General features: G+C 50.5%; 1 protein-coding gene across 3 annotated transcripts; it reads left to right on the top strand.

Annotated features, from left to right (window-relative positions):
- Window positions 1–7,599: 7,599 nt before the first annotated feature.
- Window positions 7,600–21,264, top strand: Ldb1 (LIM domain binding 1). Of its 3 annotated transcripts, none has more exons than XM_008845623.3 (11): window positions 7,600–8,056; window positions 17,248–17,350; window positions 17,480–17,524; window positions 17,632–17,707; window positions 17,800–17,902; window positions 18,032–18,204; window positions 18,702–18,824; window positions 19,026–19,109; window positions 19,202–19,325; window positions 19,689–19,837; window positions 20,541–21,245. In XM_008845623.3, the coding sequence occupies exons 1-11, from the start codon at window positions 8,032–8,034 to the stop codon at window positions 20,769–20,771; spliced, it is 1,236 nt and encodes a 411-aa protein (XP_008843845.1). In that variant the 5' UTR covers window positions 7,600–8,031; the 3' UTR covers window positions 20,772–21,245. The 3 variants fall into 3 exon arrangements, with proteins under 3 accessions (XP_008843845.1, XP_008843846.1, XP_017656724.1); XM_008845624.3 differs by having other exon boundaries at window positions 7,707–8,056; window positions 19,689–19,831; XM_017801235.2 differs by lacking the exon at window positions 7,600–8,056 and adding an exon at window positions 13,198–13,739 and having other exon boundaries at window positions 20,541–21,264.
- Window positions 21,265–21,802: the final 538 nt, after the last annotated feature.

Raw genomic sequence — 21,802 nt, 5'->3', positions numbered from 1 at the left:
AAAGCACTGAGTTTGAATCCTCAACACCTCAAGAGAAAAAGATGCTCTGGCTGGGTGCTTCCCATATTGTCTCCTGTTCAGGAGGTTGAGGTGCAAGGTGCAAGAATTGTCTGAGTCCAGGACTTCACAGCATCCTTGGCAACACAATGAGACCTTGTCTCATAAAAGAAAAAAGGAAAAAAATTATCTCTGAGTGTCCAGTGCCACCTGAACAGGAGCTTGTGGCTCCTAGTCCAACTGCAAGCATATTCCTAAAGACCATGAAGGAAAACCTCAGGGACATAGACCACCAAATATTGGGAACTTCCAATCACTTATCCTTCTTTGGTCTCATGATTACCAAAGACTCATCTGATTATACTGACTTCTTTTTTTTTATTGTTTTTGTTTCTGTTTCTGACCCTGTCACCCAATAGTCCAAGCTGGTCTGGAACTTGCAGTCTTCCTGCTTTAGCCTCTCCAGTGCTGTAGGTGAGTGCCATCATACCCCCCCTTTTTTTAAATACTGGGAACTGAGCTAGGCCTTGAGATTTAGTTAATTAGGCCTATTAACACTTAATTCCAAGCGTTAATACAGCAGTAGACAGAAATTATAATTTTCAATGGGAAAAAGTGCATTGATCAAAAGAGACAAAAACATGACCTCACCAGGTATGAGGCGGCCCACCTTTAATGCCAGCAGGGACAGGTGGATCTCTGGGAGATTGGCCTGGTCTATGTAGTGAATTCTAGACTAGTCGAGCCTACAGGAAAACCCTGTCTCAAAAAAGAAAAAAAAGAAAGAAAACCCCCAAAATATGGACTCACATGACATATTTTCCACTGTGAATTACCAACCAGAAACCAGGCATGATGATGCAAACCTGTAATCTCAGCACTCAACAGGTTGCAGCAGAAGAATTACTTTGAGTTTAAGGTCATCCAGGACCACATAATGAATTCCAGGCTGAGCAATATGAGAGCCTGTCTTTAGAAGTAGGGGTGTGGAGGTGTGAGGAAGGGTCAAGGGATGGGGAATGAGAGGGAGGGGTGATGCGTCCTCATTTAAGGGTGAGACACTTAATAGGTTGACCAGGCTCCAGTGAATGAACCTATACCAAAGGGCATTTGGGGACACAAACATGATTCTGTATGCAAATTTGGTGGCGGAGCTAGAAAAGAGGGGTGCAGATAAAGGAGGAGATCTAAATATGATCAGAATCACCTATTAACTCCAGTTCCAAGGGCTCCAACTCCCTCTTATATATAATATATATACACGCATACACACACACACACACACACACACACACATACACAGAAAATAAATATGAAAAAAAAAAAAACCAAAAACCGGGCATGATGGCACATGCTCTTTAATGCCAGATCAGTGGGGCAAAGACAGATTTCTGTGAGTTCGGGGCCAGCCTGGTCTACATAACAAGTCCCAGGCCAGCTGGGGCTACACAGTGAGACCCTGTCTCAAAAAAAAAAATAAAAGGCTAGCTGGCTTGGTGGTGCATGCCTTTAGTCCCAACACTTGGGAGGCAGAGGCAGGTGGATCTCTGTGAGTTCAAGGCCAGCCTGGTCTACAAAGTGGTCCAGGCCAGCTGGGGCTACAGGGAAACCCTGTCTCAAAGAGACCAAAATAAAATAAAATAAAACATTAATTCAAACTGGAAAAAAAAAAGGAAAAGAAATGAGAAAATAAAAACAAACAACAACAAAAGACTAATTCAGAGCCATAAGCCTAGTACTGTAGGCTTGTAATCTCAACTTCTCAGGAGGCTGAGACCGGTGCAGCAGCATTAGTTGGCAGCCATCTGGGGTACACAGAAAGCTTCAGTTCAGCCTGAGGTATGTATCAAATGCTGTCTGGAAAAAAAAATAAATTAAAAATTCAATTAAGCAGAGCATGGAGGTATACTCTTGTAATCTCAGCACCCGGGAGTCAGAAGTGAGGGAATGCCTGCTAGTTCAAAGACAGCCTGGTTTACATTGGGAGTTCTGGGTTAGCAGGGCTACATAGTGAACCCTGTCTCAAACACTCCTAACCTCCAAAAGTTGAAAAGCTTTCACATAGGCCCCTACCCCTCTCTACCTCATCCCAAGGCTATCTGCCAGGCCTAGGGACCTATCTTTCCCATTTGGCCTGTAGCACAATTCCAGAGTTGTTCTAAAGACAGTCTCCTTTCCTCTGTATGTCTGACCCACACTGGAAGTGAGAGGTAACTTACTTGTAACTTACTTGAGTCGAGTGCTTGTTAGCTCTGTGACCTTGGGCAAATTAAAATTACCTAAATTCCCTAGGCATGGTTCCTCTAGAAGCCAAAATCACTTACCTTAACCACTCAACAATATTGAGATGGCTTTCCTTACTTAAAGAAACTGGGCCACTAAATCACCTAGGGTGGAGGTGGAAGTGGAAATAGGGAAAGGAATCTTCCCAGAGAAGCCAGAACTGAGGTGTTAAGGAGGCATTTCCTAGTTAATAGGCAGAGAGAAGGATGATGAGTGTTTTAAGAGAAAGTTCAAATCTATTAACCTTCTGGACTAGGGATTGAGGGCCTATAGCTCAGTGTTTTGCTTTTGTAAAATTTTTATTTATTTTATTATTTATTATTATTATTATTATTTTGGTATTTTTGAGACAGGGTCTCCCTGTAGCCCCAGCTGACGTGGAACTCACTATGTAGACCAGGCTGGCCTCGAACTCGCAGAGATTCACCTGCTTCTGCCTCCCAAATGCTGGGATTAAAGGCATGTGCCACCATACCAGGCTTAAATTTTATTATTTTATTTTATGTGTGTGAGAGTTTTGCCTGATGTATGTAAGGCAACAGTGGCATGCAAAGAAGCCCACAGAGAGCCAGAAGAGGGCTGTCGGATTCCCTGTAACTGGAGTTAAAGATGATTTCTAGTTGTTATGTGGGTGCTGGGAACTGAACCTGGATCCTCTGCAAGAGCAGCCAGTGTTCTTCACTGCTGAGCCATCTCTCCAGCTCTGTATTATTTTTTTAACTGACATATTCTAAAAACTTTACTATTTGTGTATGTGTGATATGTGTGTAAACAGGAGTGCCATGGCGTATGTGTGGTAGCTGGAGGATGACTTTTAGGAGTCAGTTTTCTCTTTCCACCCTTTGAGCAATGAGTTCTCCCCTGTCAAAGTAGGTTTCAGGGGTTCCGGGATGAAAAAAAAAAGTAGGTTTCAGGTATTAAACTCAGGCTATTAAGCAAGCATGGCAAGTGCTTTTACCTGCTGAGCCTTTTTGCCAGTCTCCCACCTCCCACTGTTGTTGTTCTTTTTGGGGTTTCAACTGTGTAGCCCTGGCTGACCTTGAATTCACAGAGATCTTCCAGCCTCTGCCTCCAGAGTACTGGGATTAAGCATGTATGCCACCATGTCCAATCCCCCAAATTATTATTTTGTTTGTTTTTAATTAATTAATTTTCAGGTGAAAGAGTGTTTTGCCTGCATGTAAGTGCACCACATACTTGCAATGCCTGCAGAGGCTGGAAGAGAGTTTCTGTTTTGGATCCCCTGGAAATGGAGTTATAGAGCATTGTTAGCCACCATGTGGGTGACGGGAACCAAATCTGAGCAGTAAGTGCTCTTAACCACTGAGCTATACACACACACACACACACACACACACACACACACACACACACAATGTAGCTGTAGCCCCAGCTGACCTAGAACTCTGTAAGTAGTCCAGGCTGATCTCACAGAGATCTACCTGCTTCTTCCTCCCAAGTGCTGGGATTAAAGATATGTACCACCATATGAAAAATTATTTAAGTAGCCGGTCGTGGTGGCACATGCCTTTAATCCCAGCACTTGAGAGGCAGAGGCAGGTGGATCTCTCTGAGTTCAAGGCCAGCCTGGTCTACATAGTGAGTTCCAGGACAGCTGGGGCTACAGAGAGATCCCGTCTCAAAAAGACCAAAAAAATAAAAAATAAAAACTTATTTAAGTAAACATACAAAGTAATAGGTTTCATTATGACATTTTCAAACATATATATTATACTTTATTCTTATATACCCCCATATTCTTCTCCCCCATCCCTCCTGTTCTCCTCTTGCTGGTCTCCTCCCACCCCACAAATAGTATCCCATTTTGCTTTTTTAAACAGATTTTTAAAAATTTTAAATATTTTATTTTGTGTATGAGTGTATAGCCTGCATGTATATGAGTGCATCTGTGTTGTGCAATGCTATGCTGAGGAGGTCAGAAGAGGGCATCCAATTCCCCTGGAACTGGAGTTAAGGACTATTTGTAACTGCCATGTGGGTGCTGGGAATCGAACCCAGGTTCTCTGCAAGAGCAGTCAGCGCTCTTAACCACTGAGCCATCTCTCCAGCCCCCCCATTTTGCTTTTATGTCATATGTATTTTATTAATTTTCTTCCCTCTCCCTCCCTTAAAATTTCTTTTTCCATCTAAAAAAATTATATTGCTTCTATCTAAAAAAAAATTATATTGCTGAAGATAAAACCAGAGTCTCATACATGTTTAGGTAGGCATGTGCTCTACCAGTGAGGCTCCTCGGACCCTGAGCCTCAAAGAGCACCTTTCCAAAGGTCTTCATGAAAGTGAGGTATGGTGTTTCAGAACTTGAGGGGCAGAAGCAGGAGGAGCAGTAGCCCTGAGCTTCAGATAGCACCTTCCAAAGATCTTCATGAAAGTGAGATATGGTGTCTCAGAACTTGGGGAGCAGAAGCAGGAGGAGCAGCAGTTCTCATTGTCCACTACATAGGGAGTTCAAGCCAGCCAGAGTGAGCTACATAAGACTGTCTCAAAAAAGAAACAAAAAACTCATCAGGGGCCTGGCGTGGTGGTGCACACCTTTGATCCCAGCACTTGGGAGGCAGAGGCAGGCCGATCTCTGTGAGTTCAAGGCCAGCCTGGTCTACATAGTGAGTTCCAGGACAGCTGGGGCTACAGGGAGACCCTGTCTCAAAAAGACAAAAAAACGAAACAAAACAAAACAAAAAAACCCCAAAAAACTCATCAGGGGCCGGCGAGATAGCTCAGTTGATACAGTGCTAGTGCTATACAAGCATGGGGACCTGAGTTTGCTCCCTTGCACACATGTGAAAGCAAAAAACTGAGTGGGTGTGGTAGGACTTGTTTGTAATCCCAGTGCTGGGGAGGCTGAAACAGTCAGATCCCTGGGGCTCAGCAGCCAGTCAGAGTAGCCTAATCTGTGAGCTCCAGGTCCCTATGAGAGACGTTGTCTCAAAAACAAGCTGACTCCTGAGGAACTACACCTGAAGTTGACCTGTGATCTCCACAGGCACTCACACACACATGTGAACCTGTACACATGTACAACTGAACACTGGGACAACCATACACCCACACACATACACATAAGGTTCTTATAAATGAGACCACAGGTATCAAATGCCTAGCACAGAGCCTGGTATATGCCTACTACTGCAGCTTTATTTCTCCCTTCTTTGCATTCCACTTTCTACATTTTCACTCTAGAAGGGAACCTCAGATTGAGAGGGCACAAAGACTCCTGTAGAGTAGATTGTAATCCCCATTGTCTACCAGGTGATCATGATCACCATGGAATCTGGTCAAGCTAGTTGTATGGAATGAGTGGCCTTAAGGAGAGGAGGTCACAGGGCTGGGAGAAGGCAATTCATAGATTGTGGAGACAGAAGGGAATAAAGGCTGATATTCCCCCTTCCTCTGCAATACCTGACATTCAGCCCCTTCCTGGCATCCCTGAAATAACCTCAAAAAAAAGCAGAAAGGTGCTAATGTCTGTCCAGTACTGGCTACATGGGAGGTTTATGCTAGCAACTAGGTATACATTGTCTGGTCTACATCTCATCAAGCTGCAGGTACTAATTACAGAGGGTAAAGCTGGAGTTCAGGGTGGGGCAGTCAGTTGTCCTGGTCATTCAGTTAGTGAGGGGTAGGCTGGGATTCAAATCTAGGCATCCTGGACTCCTGGCCAGTTCTGTAGCTTTAGGCTCCCTTGACTCCCTCTAGTGCTGACTGACCTCTAGGAGAAAGTGGGAAGGAGATAGGCTCTAGCAGGGAATGCTGCCAAGGAAATACTTGTGTGTGGTGGTTTCAGTTTAGTCCCTCTATGTCCTGGGTGAGGGTGGGGGTGGGGATGGGGATGGGGAAGACTGAAGGTGGGATATACCGATGTGGAGCTCCCCTATTCTAAACACTGGGGGAGGTCCTCATTTTTAGACATGTCCTTTTTTCAATCCCTAGACTCTGCAGCCTTCCAGTTTCTTGCTCCTTAGCAAAAATCTAAGGTGGGGAGAAGAGGGTCCCATAAACACTTTAGCCTCCACATCTGTAACCCTCCCCCAGGCAGTCAAGCCAGCTGTGCAAACTCGGAGCCTGAGAAGGGAAATCAAACACCCTTCTCAATGAATCCCCCACTAACAAAGGGAAGGCCCACCAACCCCAATCTGGACCAAATACCCCAGGGAGGGGACACTAGTCCAAGTCCCCAGCATCTATCCCTGGAACCCATCCTGAAGCCCTAGGAAGAGAAGCTAACAGCTGGGGACCCCCTGAAACGCTCTCCTTCAGGCGGCTCCCCTCCTTTCCCTCCTCCCGCTAATAGGTATTTCCTGTTTATGAGGCAGCTAGAGCTGGGCTTTTGGGAAGGGATGGAGATGGAATCCTTCCCCTCATAGGGCTGGGTTGGGGAGTCCTTGAGGAGTGTGTGAAGGTTGGGAGGCTTTTCCTGGGGAAGAGTGTTTCTTACATAGGGTATCCAGGACGTCTCACCCCACCCCCACCCGCGCCAAGGCCTCTGCCCCTACGAGTAGGGGGCACAGGAGGGGTCCGCTTCCTGTTCTCCATCTCCTAAACTCTCCAGCGAGAGCTGCTTCCAGGGGGCAGAGGACTGGGGGTGGGTCGGTAGAAAGCTGGAGAAAAGGGGGAAGGGAAGAGTGTCTTGACTGGTGCGTCAGAGACAGCAAGGGGGAAGGATGGCTTTCAACCCCCCCACCCATTCCAGCCCAGCGGTCATTCGCAGCCCCCTCCCCTTAGAAAAATGCCGATCCCAGGCCCTTAGGCTGGCTAGGGCGGGAACCCCACTTAATTAACCCTTTTAGCTCGGATCTCAACTGGTTTAGCAGGCAAGGGAGGACTGGTTAATTTAGGGAGGGGATGAGCCTACAGGGGTTGCTCTGACAATCAGGAGAGTGCTGCTCTTCCCAGCCAGCTGCGTGTGCAGTACGCAACACGGCTCGGTGGAATAAGACTAGGGTCTCGGCAGAAAGCACAGGCAGGGGTCAGCGCCCCCATCCTTCTCCCGCAGTGGAGGGAGAGAGCGAGCTACACCTCACTACCCACCCAGGCTCCGCCTCCCTCAGTCCTGGCTCCCGCTCCAGCTCCGCTTGGCTCCCAACCCCGCGCGCCCGGAGGACAGACTCGGAGCGCGAGCTGCGCCTCCGCCCGCTCCCGCGCGCCCTCCCTCCCGGGGTCTCTGCCTCCGTCTCCTTTTTTAAAAAGCTGCGTCACATGCACGCCGTTTCCCCGAACGCTCGGGGCCCACCGCCACCCGCCTGCCGGCCGCGCGGCGCACGCACGTCGTAGCTCGCTGCGCGCTCGCCCGGGTCACTTTGACACCGCTCTCCCCTCCCACTAGCAGGACAATTAGCATATTAATAAAGCCCGGCCCTGCCCCAATCGGGCCGGAGAGCCGGCGCCTGTGAGAGGGAGAGCGCGCGCGGGCGCGAGGGCGGCGGCAGGGAGGGCGGCGGGAGCGCACAGACACGCACACGCGCACACACGGACACACACTCCGGGGACGCACACCCGCGCGTACACACGCAGAGGCAGCTCGCCTTCCTGCCTGGCTTCCTTCCTGTCTGCTCGGCGCCTGACAGGCCCCTCTCTGCAGCCAGGGGCCGCCCGCACCGGGCTCAGGCCGGGCCAGGCCGGCGGCGAGGGCATCGGGGGCCGCGGGCGGCGGCAGCGGCTCATGCCCGGCCTGTCCCTGCTAGGGGCGGGCACCGTGACTCGGCTGGGCCCCCAGCAGCGGGCGATGTGAAGATGTCAGTGGGCTGTGCCTGTCCTGGTGAGTGGGTCTCGCGGCCGTCTGGCCCCTCCCTCCCGAACCCTTCCTGTCGACCCCCTCCCCCCCTTGTTTGATGACAACTTATATGTGTGTGGGGGTCTAGAATATGCTTAGGGGGGTCTGGGGCTGTAAAGGGTTAGCGGGGCCTAGGTCGGGGAAGGGTTTCCTCATCTGTGTAAATGCGCAGCAGCCCAGAGGCATGGGGAGGGGGCCCTGAGGATGGCTTGTATGTTTTTTTGGGGGGGGAAGGCTAACTGGGGAGGGATGGGGGGACTGAAATTCCCAGAATTCCAGGGTGTTAGCCAATCAGAAGTGACTCTGGACTTTTGACACCCCCCCCTCAGGTCATCGTAGAGTTGTGATTGGCTGGTTTGGGTTCCCCCCCATCCTTGCTGCTTCTTGCCTCTTACATATTTTGTGATATTCCCCCCCCCTTGGGCAGTTTCTGAGGATGCTGTTTGGGGAGGAGTTGATTGGGGCCCATCTTGTCCCCCTCTAACTTTTCCTGCCTGTTGCTAGGGAAGGTTGGCCTTCCTGAGGGACCGAAGGCACTCCTAGGGAGTGCCAAATAATTGGGCCCTTGGGTCTGCCATCCCTGCCTTCGAGGGAGGGGGAATCTAGCAGTTTCAAGCAGATTAGGAAATAAGAGTGATTTGCAGAGTTGAGTTGGGGGAGCAGTACTTGACCCTCAAGTGAAAACTTGAGGACCCCAGACTCAAATCACAGTCTCAAAACACATCACATCTTGTCAGGGCATAGCTGTGTCTGAGATTTTTTTTTCTTATAGGGTGGGGGTGTAGGCCCCACAAGTGCTGGAAGAAAAAGTAGAGCCCTGTGACTGGAGAGATAGTCCTCAGAGAATTGCAGACTGCCATCTGTCCCTATCCCTACAACTCTGGGTGGTCAAATTGGCCCTCCTTCCCAGGATGGAGTCAGCTTTCTCTAGCAGTGTCCCTAAGTCTAGCCTGGTTGGGATCCCTTACCCCTTTCAAGATGTCCTGTACTCTGAGAAGCCTGCATACCATAACTAGACCCCCAACACACACAAACACACAATCCCCAAGGGTAGCTGCCAGTGCAGAAGCTTCCTTGAAAATCATGTGACCCAGGCCAAGTTGGACTGGGTTGGGCACACACTTCAAGTGCTTGCTGAGGCTGACATTTTAGGGACATGGGGCCCAGGGGGAGACTAGGAGAGCCTGAGGACCCTGGAATATCTGGGTGTGGGAACTCATGGCCCCTGCTGCAGAGGGTGGGGAAGAGGAGGAAAGGGAAGAGCTTGCCAAGCCAGAATCCTGCCTGGCCTCATATCCCTCCTACCAGCTTGGTGTGTATGTTTGTGTATTTTTTTCCTTTGTAATTGGCCCATGCTAGATACGGCAGTTCCTGCTTTTAGCCTACCCCTTGGTTCCGCCCCTCTGTGATCATACATTGATAGCCTAAAGTAAGACTCCAAACAAGCTAGAAAGCTGGAACTTACATTTTGATTCTTAGTTCCTACAAATAGTGGGTAGAGGTTATGTATGGAGGGGTTCTCAAATTTGAGGAAGGGAGATTGGTTCTGCAGTTGGGACAGGGTCCCTGGGTCAGTGGGAGGAGAAAGTTTCCCCCTCAGTCTCTTTGTGAATAGTGTAGGAACAGGAAGAGGCTCCATGTGCAGGGGTGTGTATGTGGAAGGTGGTCAGCTTCAGTCAGTGCCCTCAAAGTCACATTCCTTTTGTGTGTCTGGTGGCTTGGCATGAGAGAGAGAGGAAGCAAAAGATGGCTAAGGGTAGAGAGTCTTTATCCTGATTGTCAAAAAGTCTGATGGACTGATGTCACAGAGGATGGATGGAGGTTAGACTTGAAGGAGAAGAACCACGTGGGGAACGGCTTAAGAGAGGTTGGAAGGTAGAGAATGATAGAAGTTGGGGTAAGAGAGGGCACCAGTCTTGCATGTATGGGTGGGAGCACATGCTTAAACCAGGGCATCCAGGCAACATAGCAATCCAGGCCTGAGGACCACCACCACCTTGAACAGCCCTGGGGCGAAGGCCCAGGCACCCTGGCAAGCTGCCTGCTGCCTGCCTGCCTGCCTGCCTGAGTCTCTCCTTTGTGTTCTGCTGTCTCTCGGCTCCTCCTCCTCCCCCAGCCCTACAGAGAGACAGCACATGCCCTACACATGTGACTGAGGGAAGCCAGAGCACACACAGACCCACACATATGCACACATGGAAACACCACAAGATAACACATATACATGCCCTTCCAGCTCCCTTAGTCCTCTTGGGGTGGTGAACAGCTTCTAGGGTGAAATGACCAGAAGCAGGGACAAGCCTTGCTAAGGAGCATCTCCCTGGGATGCTAAGAGGCCAAGGCCTGTCTGGGGCAGCATGTGGCTCAGAAGGGTTAAGGCAGGGAGAAGTAGGGGGAGGGGTGGAGGCAGCAGTGGTGGCGGCTGGGAGCCAGGAGAGGAGGATGGCAGAGCGCCAGGCCAACGGGAGGCCGGGCATAGACAAAGGAAGGGGGGCAGGCACACTGGAGGCCTGGGTCAGGGGCCCAGGCAGGGGGGCAGTGCTGGTACCTCATACTGTGGTTTGGAGCTAGCTGCTATTCTTTGAGCCCCCACCTCCAGAAGTGCTCACAGGCTTCTCTCTTATCACCTTTGTCATTCTTTGCTGCCCCCCTCAACACATACATGCACATACCAATTTTAGGGCCTTCAAATACAGACATGTTCCCTTTAGCTGGACCTCTTCTGCCCTGTGCAGTGGGGGAATTGGATCATAGCAGGAGTGGACTTGCTACAGAACAGGAACTAAGAGCCTTTTGAATGATACGCCAGAGTCTTGATACATCTTGGTGCTTAAGGGCCCCCCTCACAGTGAGAGGGGAGGACTCTTATGGCTCCTGTCTGACCCGACAGGCTGGGTGGGGGGGGGGGGTTCTGAGTCCTGGGCTGGGGGCAGAAGCCAGAGCACATACTCCTCCCCCACCCTATGTGGACAGTCATTTGAAGCCTGGAGGGGGAAGGGAATAGGAATGGCTACAATGCTCCAGGACTAGGCTTATAGCAAGCAGAGTTAAAAAGTCCAGTGTTCCAACCTCAGGTCCTCCTGGCTCCCATATGTGTCTGTATGCAAGTTTAAGGTACTGCCTGTCAACACACTTTGAAAAGTTTGTTTTTTTACTGAGGTGCCCTTTGAACTTCTGATCATCTTGTCTCTGCCTTCTAAGTGCTTAGATTACAGGTGTGTTCCACTATGCCCCCTCCCCCAGATTATTTTTGAGATGGTCTCCCCATGTGGCCAAGGCTGGTGATAGAACTCTTTGTGGTCCAGGCTGGTCTCAAACTCAGTGAAATCCTCCTGCCTCAGCCTCTCAAGTAGTGGGGTTACAGGTGTGTGCCACTGTGCCCAGATCACTTCGGAAAGTTTAAAGGCACAAATGACAGAAATGATTCTGTTGGTGAGGGAGGAGTGTGGCTATTCAGAGTTGGGCTGTAAATCTTGGAAGCAATAAGAATGTTTTATATCCTTCTGGTAGGCGGTATGTTGTAGGCTCTGGCTAAATGTCATAGATTTCAATGTCTGTGAAAGATGGGGTATATCATGGCCAGGCTATGATTAGAGAATGGAATACAGTTTTCAGGGAGGATGGGGTATGGAGTGTATCTCTCTGCATAACAATTGATCAGGGTATCTGTATGATAGTGTGTCACAGACTTAACAGGTAATGTCACAGGTATGTTTATTGGTATCAAGATACATATATGGTGTCCAGGACCCCAGAGAAAATGAAAGTCAGGATCTAACTCAGACTCTTAATGTGTTTGGATGTGTGTGTGTCAGGGTTTGGGTATAGAGTTTAAGAAATGTGTATCAGTTATTGATTTATATGAAAGTGAAAGGTGTTTTTTATGTGTGGAGTGTGTTTATAGAGCTAGTTGTAGTGTTTATCATTCTTTGCTGCTGTGTGTATGTCATGAGAAATCCTGTCCATGGGATTGTTGGGAAGGTAGCTGAGAAAGGTGGGAAGTAGAGGAGACCCATTGTTAAAAAAAAAAAAAAATGCAATTAGGAGCTCCTTCCTCAGAGTGAGTGCCTGTGCATGTTTCTTTTTCCTGTCTAGCAGTGGGGCTACCGACTACCACCCAAGTTTCAGAAGCATCTCCTTCCCTGTTTCATCAAGGGATTATCCCATTAACCAAATACCTTTTTAAAAATCTGGAGTAGTGGGAAGGATTCACCAGTCCCCTTTGAGGCCCCTTCTGTAGCCCCTTGGATGGGCAAGTTTGTCTTCCCTACTCTGACAGCGCCTCTCCTTGGCATCCACGTGGCTTCAGGGGTGGTGCCTGGGAAGGGTGTTTCCTGTTAAGGGGCTCTAAACCAGGGCTGGAACTTAACGGGGTTTGGGGCAGGGAAGCCTGGAGTGTCCTTTGCCTCCGGTATTTGCAGGCTGAACTCAGAATGTGGTTCCCTCAAATATAACCTCGGGAGCTTACCCCCTTTGCTGCTCTGGGATTTCGGTCGGGGAGTCAAGAGTGGCAGCTCAGGCTAGCCTTTAATCTGAGCGATCTTCAGGATGAGGGACGAGAGATTTTGGGGCGGCTTGGGAGGTAGGTTAAAGATAGCGGGAGTCTGCAGAGGACAGCACCCTTCTTCACCCCTGCTTGTGTCTTTGGCTCCCTGCCCTCTTCTGAGCACCAGGCCTGGGACTGGGGGGTGTATTTCGCTGCTGGCCTCCTTGGGCTGGCCATCGGTCCAGGTCTCCCCAGGCCCAGTGCGTCCCCAGCCTCCGGGTCTGGGTCTCTTTTGTTTTTCTCAGCAGTCCCTCCTCCCTCTCTCCCTCCCTCCCTCCGCTCTTCCTCCTAGCTCTCAGGGAGGGGGCGGGGCCGGCGGGGCAGCTCCACCCTCCGCCGGCCCTGGGGCCTCATTCCAAGTCACTTGTCAAGGCGTCACAAGGACAAGTGAAGGGTAGCCCCCAGCAGTTCTTGGGAGTATGTTCAGATTCCAGTAAACTGAGTAGAACAACTCTGGAGCAAAGAGAAGAACTCCAGGAAGGAAGGTAGAGGAAAGAGGGAGAGGGAGAGATGGAGAGGAGGGGAATGGGAAACAGAGAGAGAGGGAGAGGGAGAGAGAGAGAGAGAGAGAGAGAGAGAGAGAGAAAGAGAAAGGAAGGAGCCGGCGGGCCCTGCCTGTGTCTGAGTGTGCCAGTGTGAGTGAGTGTGAGCGCGGGGCCCTGCCTCTCCCGCTGCCCCAGCTCAGGGGCCCGGTGGCCTTGGGAGGGCGGGCGTGCGGACTACTCCGAGGCCGAGGCAGCTAGAGGCGGCGGCGGGGTGAGCCGAGGAGGAGGAGGAGAGAGGAAAGAGCGGAGCAGCCATTGTTGAGGGAAACCTTGCAAACAAAGAAGGCTCCGAACACCCTGCGGCCCCCTGCTCCCCAGGCCGGTCCCCTGGACCCAGGCCCCCGGCCCAGTGGCCACTGTAACTTTCCCCCCGGTCTGTGGACGCTGCGGGGCGGGCGGAGGCTGTGCCCGGGAGTCTTTGTGCGGCCTGCGGAGTGGAGCTCCCAGCCAGGCCGGCCTGTCCCACTCAGGACATGAGCGGCTGAAGTTGGCCCCACCTCAGTCCTCACCCTTGCCAGGGCCCCTCTGGGCTTCCAGACGCTCCCCGCACCTCCCCTGGCCCCCTCAGTTCTCCCAGGTAAGTCTGGGCACCCTGAAAGCTCTTTGGGGTGGGCGAAAGGCCCTCTGTCTAGCCCAGGCCTGGTTTGCTGGTAGGGGGAGAGGTACCCCAGCTCCCAGAGTGGGGGCTGCAGGTCTGCTGGCCTGTGTGGTCAGCCCGTAAAGGAAGGAGGCCTGCCCTCAGGTCACTCTGGTTACCATGGGAATGCCCAGCTGGAGGTATCCTCTCAGCCTCAGGATGCAGCTTCCAACCTGAGCAAACTTTGCTAGTTCTGGGATCTTTTTCAACCCCCTTCTGAAAGACTCCCAGATTATTGGGGAGGGGGTTGTCTCCAGGGCTAAATGACACATCACCCCCACCCCCACCTTGCTCCCTCTACCCCTGCTGCTGTGGACAGGCAGTAACAGGGACAGATGGTCTGGGTGATGTCCCTCCCCTTCTCACTCCCAGCCCCCTGTGCTGGGGCTACTGGGAGTTGCTATGGCTCTAGAGAGATGTAGAGAGATGGTGTTTGTGTCCATTCACTAGAGGTGTAAACAGAGGTCCCAGAGCTTTGGACTTTAGCTCCCCAGAACTATTACCCAGCCCCAAACAATGCCTGGCTGAAATGAAGACTTTAAGACTTTTCAAACTTGGCAAGGAACCTGACTGACCTGCTTCCCTTCTTTTCATGTTCTTAAGCAAATATATTTCTTCAAGAGGTCCTAAAATTTAGGGGGTGTGTGTAGATGTAGTTCTGCCGTTGAGGAAAGGACAGCCTGGTGAGGGGATGAGAGCCAGTCCTGAGGACCTAGAGAGTCTTGGGTTCATTACCTAGGTCTGGCCTTTGGCGGGTCAAGGTTGAACTTTCAGTGTGGCTTTACTCTACTTGTAGTCTATGGAGTGGGGAGGCTTGGAGGCTTGATGGTAACTGTCCCTTTCCTGAGATACAGACTCAGTCCAGGATAGTCGGGTGAAAGCTCTGTGTGCTGTACTTAGAGCATAGGGACCTGGTTCTATGAGTGCTCCAGCATGGGTGAGTGCCTTTTGTGGGTGCCCTGATCTTGCCTGGGGCTGCTGGGTTCCAGCCCTTGATAGGCATGTTGGGGCGAGCTGAGGGTGGAAGCCTGCTAGGCAGGATGAAGTACACGCGTGTGCAGGCACACACAAGCTCTGACTCTTGGCACCTTCAGAGACTGTGTAGGCTGGGCCCCTTTGGGACCCTCTTTTTGCCCACATTATAAGATGGGGCCTCTGGAGAGAAAAATAAATGACATATGTTGGCACAGGGTCTTCCTTTGTCTCTTTTCCCCAGGAGCAAAATAGACTTTATATCTAAATTGGGGCACAACTCAGATACAGCTAACAGAGCTAGCTTTCCAAGTGCAATCAAGTTTTAGGGGCTAAGGAAGTGAAAATGGCAGGGCCAGAACCTTTCAGGCCTTGCCTCAGTTTCCTCTCTTTTCTGGTGGAGAGGGGAAGAATAGAGTTGCCTGAGTAACTGGCTTCTATCCAACTATGAATTTAACTGTTCCAGTCAGGAAATAGTATGCCAGGAACTATATATGCTGCTTCATGAAGTAGAAGAGGGGGCTACTCCTGCATGTGCCCATAGATACAACAGAGATCCCTGTTTAGTCACTATTTGCCTCTTAGACTGAGCCCTGGAACCTACACTCTTTTCCAGGCTCCTAGTATCCATTTTTAAGTAGAATGGGATCTAGCAGACGTTTGTGTACTTACTTCCCCCACTGCAAGTCTCAAGAGAAAAAGTGTTGAGACTTTGGGTTTTTGGTTTAGAGACAATACTTGAACCCATGGTGGGTGTGGATATGGGGGCTGGGCTGATAAGGGAGTGGCCGTTAGCTGGAGGCCCAACTGTTTATCTGGTGGGCGGCACCCAACAGGCACCCCCCCCCTTTATCTTTCTATCCCTTGCCCTCCTAAGACCCTGCAGGGTGGAGGAAGAGTAGAAAATACCCCAAGTCCCCCTTCTTCCTCCCCCACTTTGGTTACCAGAACCCAAATAAAGGGATCAAATGGTAGAAACAGTGTAGGATATGGAGATCAGAATACCTAGGCTCAGATCCTGTTTCTACCAGTTACTGGCCTTATGATCTTGGCAAGCCCCCCTCAGTTGCCAACGTCTGTAAAATGGGAGTGCTCTTGTTAATACTGTTATATCCCCAAATTGTGATGTTTGTATGAAACTATGCAGATAAAAAGGTTTATTAAAATTCTAATGTTTTGATATTTGACATTTCTTCCTTGTATCATCCTTTATCATCCAGTTCTCATCCAAAGAAATGGGATCTTGAGTATGGGCTGGCATTAGGGCTGAATACTATCAGTTTCTTTTCTTTACTTTTTTTTTGGTCTTTTTGAGACAGGGTCTCCCTGTAGCCCCAGCTGTCCTGGAACTCACTATGTAGACCAGGCTGGCCTTGAACTCACAGAGATCCGCTTGCCTCTGCCTCCCAAGTGCTGGAACTACAGGCATGCACCACCATGCCTGGCTTTCTTTCCTTTTTTTAAAAAAAAATTTTATTTTATGTGTGAATGTATTGCCTGCATGCATATGTGTACTACGTGCATGCAGTCTGTGGAGGTCAGAAGAGGGCGTCAAATCCCCTGGAACTAGAGTTACAGAGAGTTGTTAGCTGCCATGTGGGTACTGCGAATCAAACCCGACCCTGGGTCCTCTGCAAGAGCAGCCACTGCTCTTAATCACTGAGCCGTTTCTCCAGCCCCTCTTTTTTTTTTTTTCCTTAAAGACTTAATTTAGCAGTGGCACATTACTTTAATCTCAGCACTCAGGAGACAGAGGCAGGCAGATGTGTGTGAATTTGAGGCCAGGCCAGTCAGTGCTACATGAGACTTTATCTCAGAACAAACAATGTTTTATTTTTGATTTTGTGTGTGTGTGTGTGTGTGTGTGTGTGTGTGTGTGTGTGTGTATATGGATATGTGCATGTGAGCAGGTGCCCTCAGGGCCCAGAAGAGGGTATGGATGCCCTGGAGCTGGAGTTACGGGAGGTTGAGCAGTCAGATAATGTATACGGGTGCTGGGAACTGAACTTAGACCCTGAACTTAGACCCTCTGCAAAAGCAGTATGTGCTGCTCTTGAATACTGAACTATCTCTCCAGCCCTACTCCCAATTTCTTCCTTTTTTTTTTTTTTTTTTTTTTTTTTTGGGTCTTTTTGAGACAGGGTCTCCCTGTAGCCCCAGCTGTCCTGGAACCCACTATGTAGACCAGGCTGGCCTGGAACTCACAGAGGTCCACCTGCCTCTGCCTCCTGAGTGCTGGGACTAAAGGCGTGTACCACCATGCCTGGCTCCAATTTCTTAATTAAACAAGGTTCAGGAGCCAGATTTTGAAGGAGTGATAGGTGTTCCCTAGAGTTGTTTCCTCCCCTTGTTGGCCACTCTCTTGTAAGCAGGCCAGGGACTCTGAAAGACCAGCCCTTATCCACATGGTCTAGCAGACTTCCAGGGAAGCTCCCAAGAGGAGCTCAGGGGAACTGTGCCATCCTCTTTCTATTAGGTTGTTCCTCAAAGTCATTCAAGCTGTACTCACCGAAGGAGCCCCCGAACGGCAACGCCTTCCCTCCCTTTCATCCCGGCACCATGCTGGATCGGGATGTGGGGTGAGTTGCTTGTGTACTTTCTGACCCTCACTACATGGGAACCTACTTGGAAAGGGGAGGGAACGGCCCCCTCTCCTCTAGTAATTTTTGTCTTCCACCCCAATTCTCATAGTCTCTTCCCTTACACAGCCCTACTCCCATGTACCCGCCTACATACCTGGAGCCTGGGATAGGGTAAGTGGAAACCAGCCAGGAGGAAGCTTTTCCTTGCATGGCTGTAGACAGAAAGGGAGTAGATGGGAAGGCTGTGTTCCTATGACCTTCCTTCTTCACTTCCCCAGGAGGCACACACCGTATGGCAACCAAACTGACTACAGAATATTTGAGCTTAACAAACGGCTGCAGAACTGGACAGAGGTATGGCCAAGGGAAGAGGCTGGGAGTGGGAGGTCTGTATGAGCACCCTGGGATGTCTTATCACACACACACAACCCCTCTGTGCTCCCTAGGAGTGTGACAATCTCTGGTGGGATGCTTTCACGACTGAGTTCTTTGAGGATGATGCCATGCTGACCATCACTTTCTGCTTGGAGGATGGACCAAAGAGATATAGTAAGTGACCTCTGTGAGAGTGTTGCACCTCCTGTGTAGTTTGTGGGTCTGGAGGTTCCAAGGGGAAGTATCTGCCTGGCAGCTTTTTTGAGGTCTCTGAGTCCTAAAGAGTTTGTCCTATCTCTACAGCCATTGGCCGGACCCTGATCCCACGCTACTTCCGCAGCATTTTTGAGGGGGGTGCTACCGAGCTGTATTATGTACTTAAGCACCCCAAGGAGGCATTCCACAGCAATTTTGTGTCCCTTGACTGTGACCAGGGCAGCATGGTGACCCAGCACGGCAAACCCATGTTCACCCAGGTCAGCAAACCAACAGGATATGGAACACCAAGGGCACCTGGATTTGATTTCCTCTTTCCCAACATGTACTCACAGCTGTTCCCAAGGAGGAATAATGGGAAGTGGCCAAATAAGAAGGGAGGGCAGGCATACTGTAGCATTCAGCAGATATTTATTTGGTTTATTCATGTCAGTTTTCTGGGCCCCAGAGGTATACGGTGAACGAGAGCCTGCCCTCATAGAGCTTGTAGCAGATGGGTTTTTCTCTGGCTACTTGGGAAAAGGACGAGGATCTGTTAAGCTTTCCTACTATGTGTGTGTAAGTATATGTGAGTGTATAAAGGCCAGGTATGACAGGTATATGGGGAGGGGGGGTCTGTGACAGTTACACACCCAGATGTTTATATAGGTAGCAGAAGTGTATGCAGGGGGAGAGTTGTAAGTGAAGGGGAGCACTGTAACAGGCACATTTTAGTGTTTGTAGGGTGGGGGCAGGGATGTGACAAACCTATCCCCAGGTATGTGTGGAGGGCCGGTTGTACCTGGAGTTCATGTTTGACGACATGATGCGGATAAAGACGTGGCACTTCAGTATCCGGCAGCACCGAGAGCTCATTCCCCGGAGCATCCTTGCCATGCATGTGAGTTGTGGGGACGTGGGGAGAAGATAAATAGCAGGAGGGTTGAATAGGATGTACCATTTCCTGACTGACCTTAGAGTGAAGGGGGGAAAATGGGTTTATTTCTTATTCTTAGCTCCGTTATTTCAAACTATCATAGGGCTCAGTTAGGGCCACTGAGCAGGTACAATCCAGATACCAGTGTTCTTCCTCCCTCTCTAGGCCCAGGACCCCCAGATGCTGGATCAGCTTTCCAAAAACATTACCCGGTGTGGGCTATCCAATTCCACTCTCAACTACCTCCGAGTGAGTTACTGATTACCTCAGTTTTGCTTCATCTTGTTTTGTCTAAGCTCTATGTCTCTCCCCTGACAATCTACCTCCTGATCTACCCCCAGCTCTGTGTGATACTGGAGCCCATGCAAGAGCTCATGTCCCGCCACAAGACCTACAGCCTCAGCCCCAGAGACTGCCTCAAGACCTGCCTTTTCCAGAAGTGGCAGCGCATGGTAGCACCTCCCGGTGAGCCCCTGACTGTACCAGGACCTGACACCTGACAGCACACCATGGGGCTGTATTTTTTTTTTTTTTTTTTTTTGAGACAGGGTCTCCTTGTAGCCATAACTGGCCTGGAACTCATTATGTAGACAAGGTTGGCCTTGAGCTCACAGAGATCCACCTGCCCCTGCCTCCCAAAGTGCTGGGATTAAAGGCATGTGCCACCACGTCTGGCTCAAGGCTGTTTATCTTCTCATGAAGTTCCTTCTCCTTCCTTACTCCTGAGTCTACAAGACTGAGGACAGAGTAGATTCAAGCTCCTGAGGAGCTAGAATAGAGAATAGGGGCCCAGGGCCCTCTTACCTGAGTCTTCTTTCTCTGGCGCAGCGGAACCTGCACGGCAACAGCCCAGCAAACGGCGGAAACGGAAGATGTCTGGGGGCAGCACCATGAGTTCGGGGGGTGGCAATACCAACAACAGCAACAGCAAGAAGAAGAGCCCAGCCAGCACCTTCGCTCTCTCCAGCCAGGTACCTGTAAGCATCTCGGCTTTCTTCTCTTCTGGGCTGCCCCACTGCTCACTCCTCACCCCTGTCTGAGTCTAAACTTATAAACAGACATAGAAGCAAAGACAGTTTTTCCCATGTACTCTAGAGCCAGCTTAAGCTGACTCCTTTCACTGATAGAATCCTCAGCAGGCACATGCATGGTTGTGATCACGTATGCTCAGCTATAGGCACACAGCATAAAGAAACAGAATCAAACATGAGAGCATACAGATATTGAGAGCAGATAGTGTGGGGCATACACCATCAGAAATATACACGCTCACACTAATAGAGGGACATGTAGACTTGAATATTTGCCTATGTAGAATATATGCACATGTGTGCACACATATACATTTCCCTCCCTCATAATTTTGATCTGCTCTCTCTCTCTTGTGGGCAGAAGTTTAAAGGCCCCTAAAATCTGAGGAAGATGGATTAGGGAGTTAGGGGAGTAGGCTAATATTTCCTCCCAGAATCCAGTGGGTAGGAGCTAAAAGATGTGATGCTCCTGGTGGGAAGGATTCCAGGAGCCAAGGGTGTCAGAGTTGGGATTTTAAACTTGGGTATGAAGAGGAGGTGGTGGGGACTTGAGCTTTTAGGGAGGGTATGGGGGTTCTGGGGATATTTGCTGCCCTGGGCTGGGCGAGCCCCTGCCCCGATTATGTTTGGGGACCTCCGCCACTCTCAGGATGTGATGGTGGTGGGGGAGCCCACCCTGATGGGCGGGGAGTTCGGGGACGAGGACGAGAGGCTCATCACCCGGCTGGAGAACACCCAGTTTGACGCGGCCAACGGCATTGACGACGAGGACAGCTTTAACAACTCACCTGCACTGGGCGCCAACAGCCCCTGGAACAGCAAGCCTCCTTCCAGCCAAGAAAGCAAATCGGAGAACCCCACATCACAGGCCTCCCAGTAAAGGCTCTACCATGGCCACCTAGCGCTCTGCCTGCCTGCCCCACCCCTCACAGTCCCGGGGAGCAGAAGACAGAATGAAGAGACTGAGCATCTAAAATGGGCAGCCTCCATCCACCCACTTCAGGGAGGAACTGGACTCACTGGGGGCAGGTGCCAAGATTTGCCCCCTGATAGCCCTGGGCTGGGCCTGGCCCCTGCAGAGCCTTTTGGGGGAAGGGGTTATTCATGTGGATACCTCTGTGGACCCTGGGCCCCTGAGAAATGTCCTGACCCCCTTCCCCAGGGCATTTGCCCTCATTTTCACCCCAGGTTCTGGGTGCCCCATCATCCTGACTTAACCCTTTGAGCCCGGGGTTGTCTATACCCACAGCCCTTAGGGGCTTAAAGTTATGGAGCATAGTTGAATGCCCCTCCCCTAGGCGGCTGATAATAGAGGGGTAAAATTCTGGGCTCTTCCCTTCTTCCACTTACCAGTTCCAAGTTTTTAAAAAAAATAATATTATTAAAAATGTAAATTAAAAAAAAATCACTCATGTCCCCGTATTCCCCTGTTAAAAATCCAGCTACCTCCCTCCTTCTGGCAGATGGAGGGCCGAGGGCCCAGGTGAGGGTTAGAGTGGGAGCAGGGGAGTGTGTGTACCATTGGAGAAGCATCAGACCAAGGAGACACTTTGCCATCTCTCTTCCCTTTTCCTCTGGGGTGACTGGAGTTGGGGGTAGCATGCCATGAGTTGGGGTTGGAGTCATTGATGACCGCATCTTTGTGACAACCCCCTGCTGTTGTCTGTCTCCCTAGACTCCAGGATTCTAGCCTGCCCTTCTAGTGCTTGCTCGAGTCTCCATTCCCACCCCCATGGTGTGTATATTCTTCACAGTCCTCCACTACAGCAGCTGTCTTGGACAGGGTGGAGAGGCTTCCTCCCTCAGGGAGGATGGTGGGAAGGGAGCAGCTTTGTTTGTCCTTGTATTTTTGTTTTGCCCCAGTGGGGCAGGAATGAGAGGAACTCATCCACACCAACACCTCCAACTGCA

Source organism: Nannospalax galili, unplaced genomic scaffold, assembly GCF_000622305.1.
Source record: "Nannospalax galili isolate Female #2095 unplaced genomic scaffold, S.galili_v1.0 scaffold161, whole genome shotgun sequence".
NCBI classification, from domain to species: domain Eukaryota; kingdom Metazoa; phylum Chordata; class Mammalia; order Rodentia; family Spalacidae; genus Nannospalax; species Nannospalax galili.
This window is presented reverse-complemented; position numbering and strand designations above follow the sequence as displayed.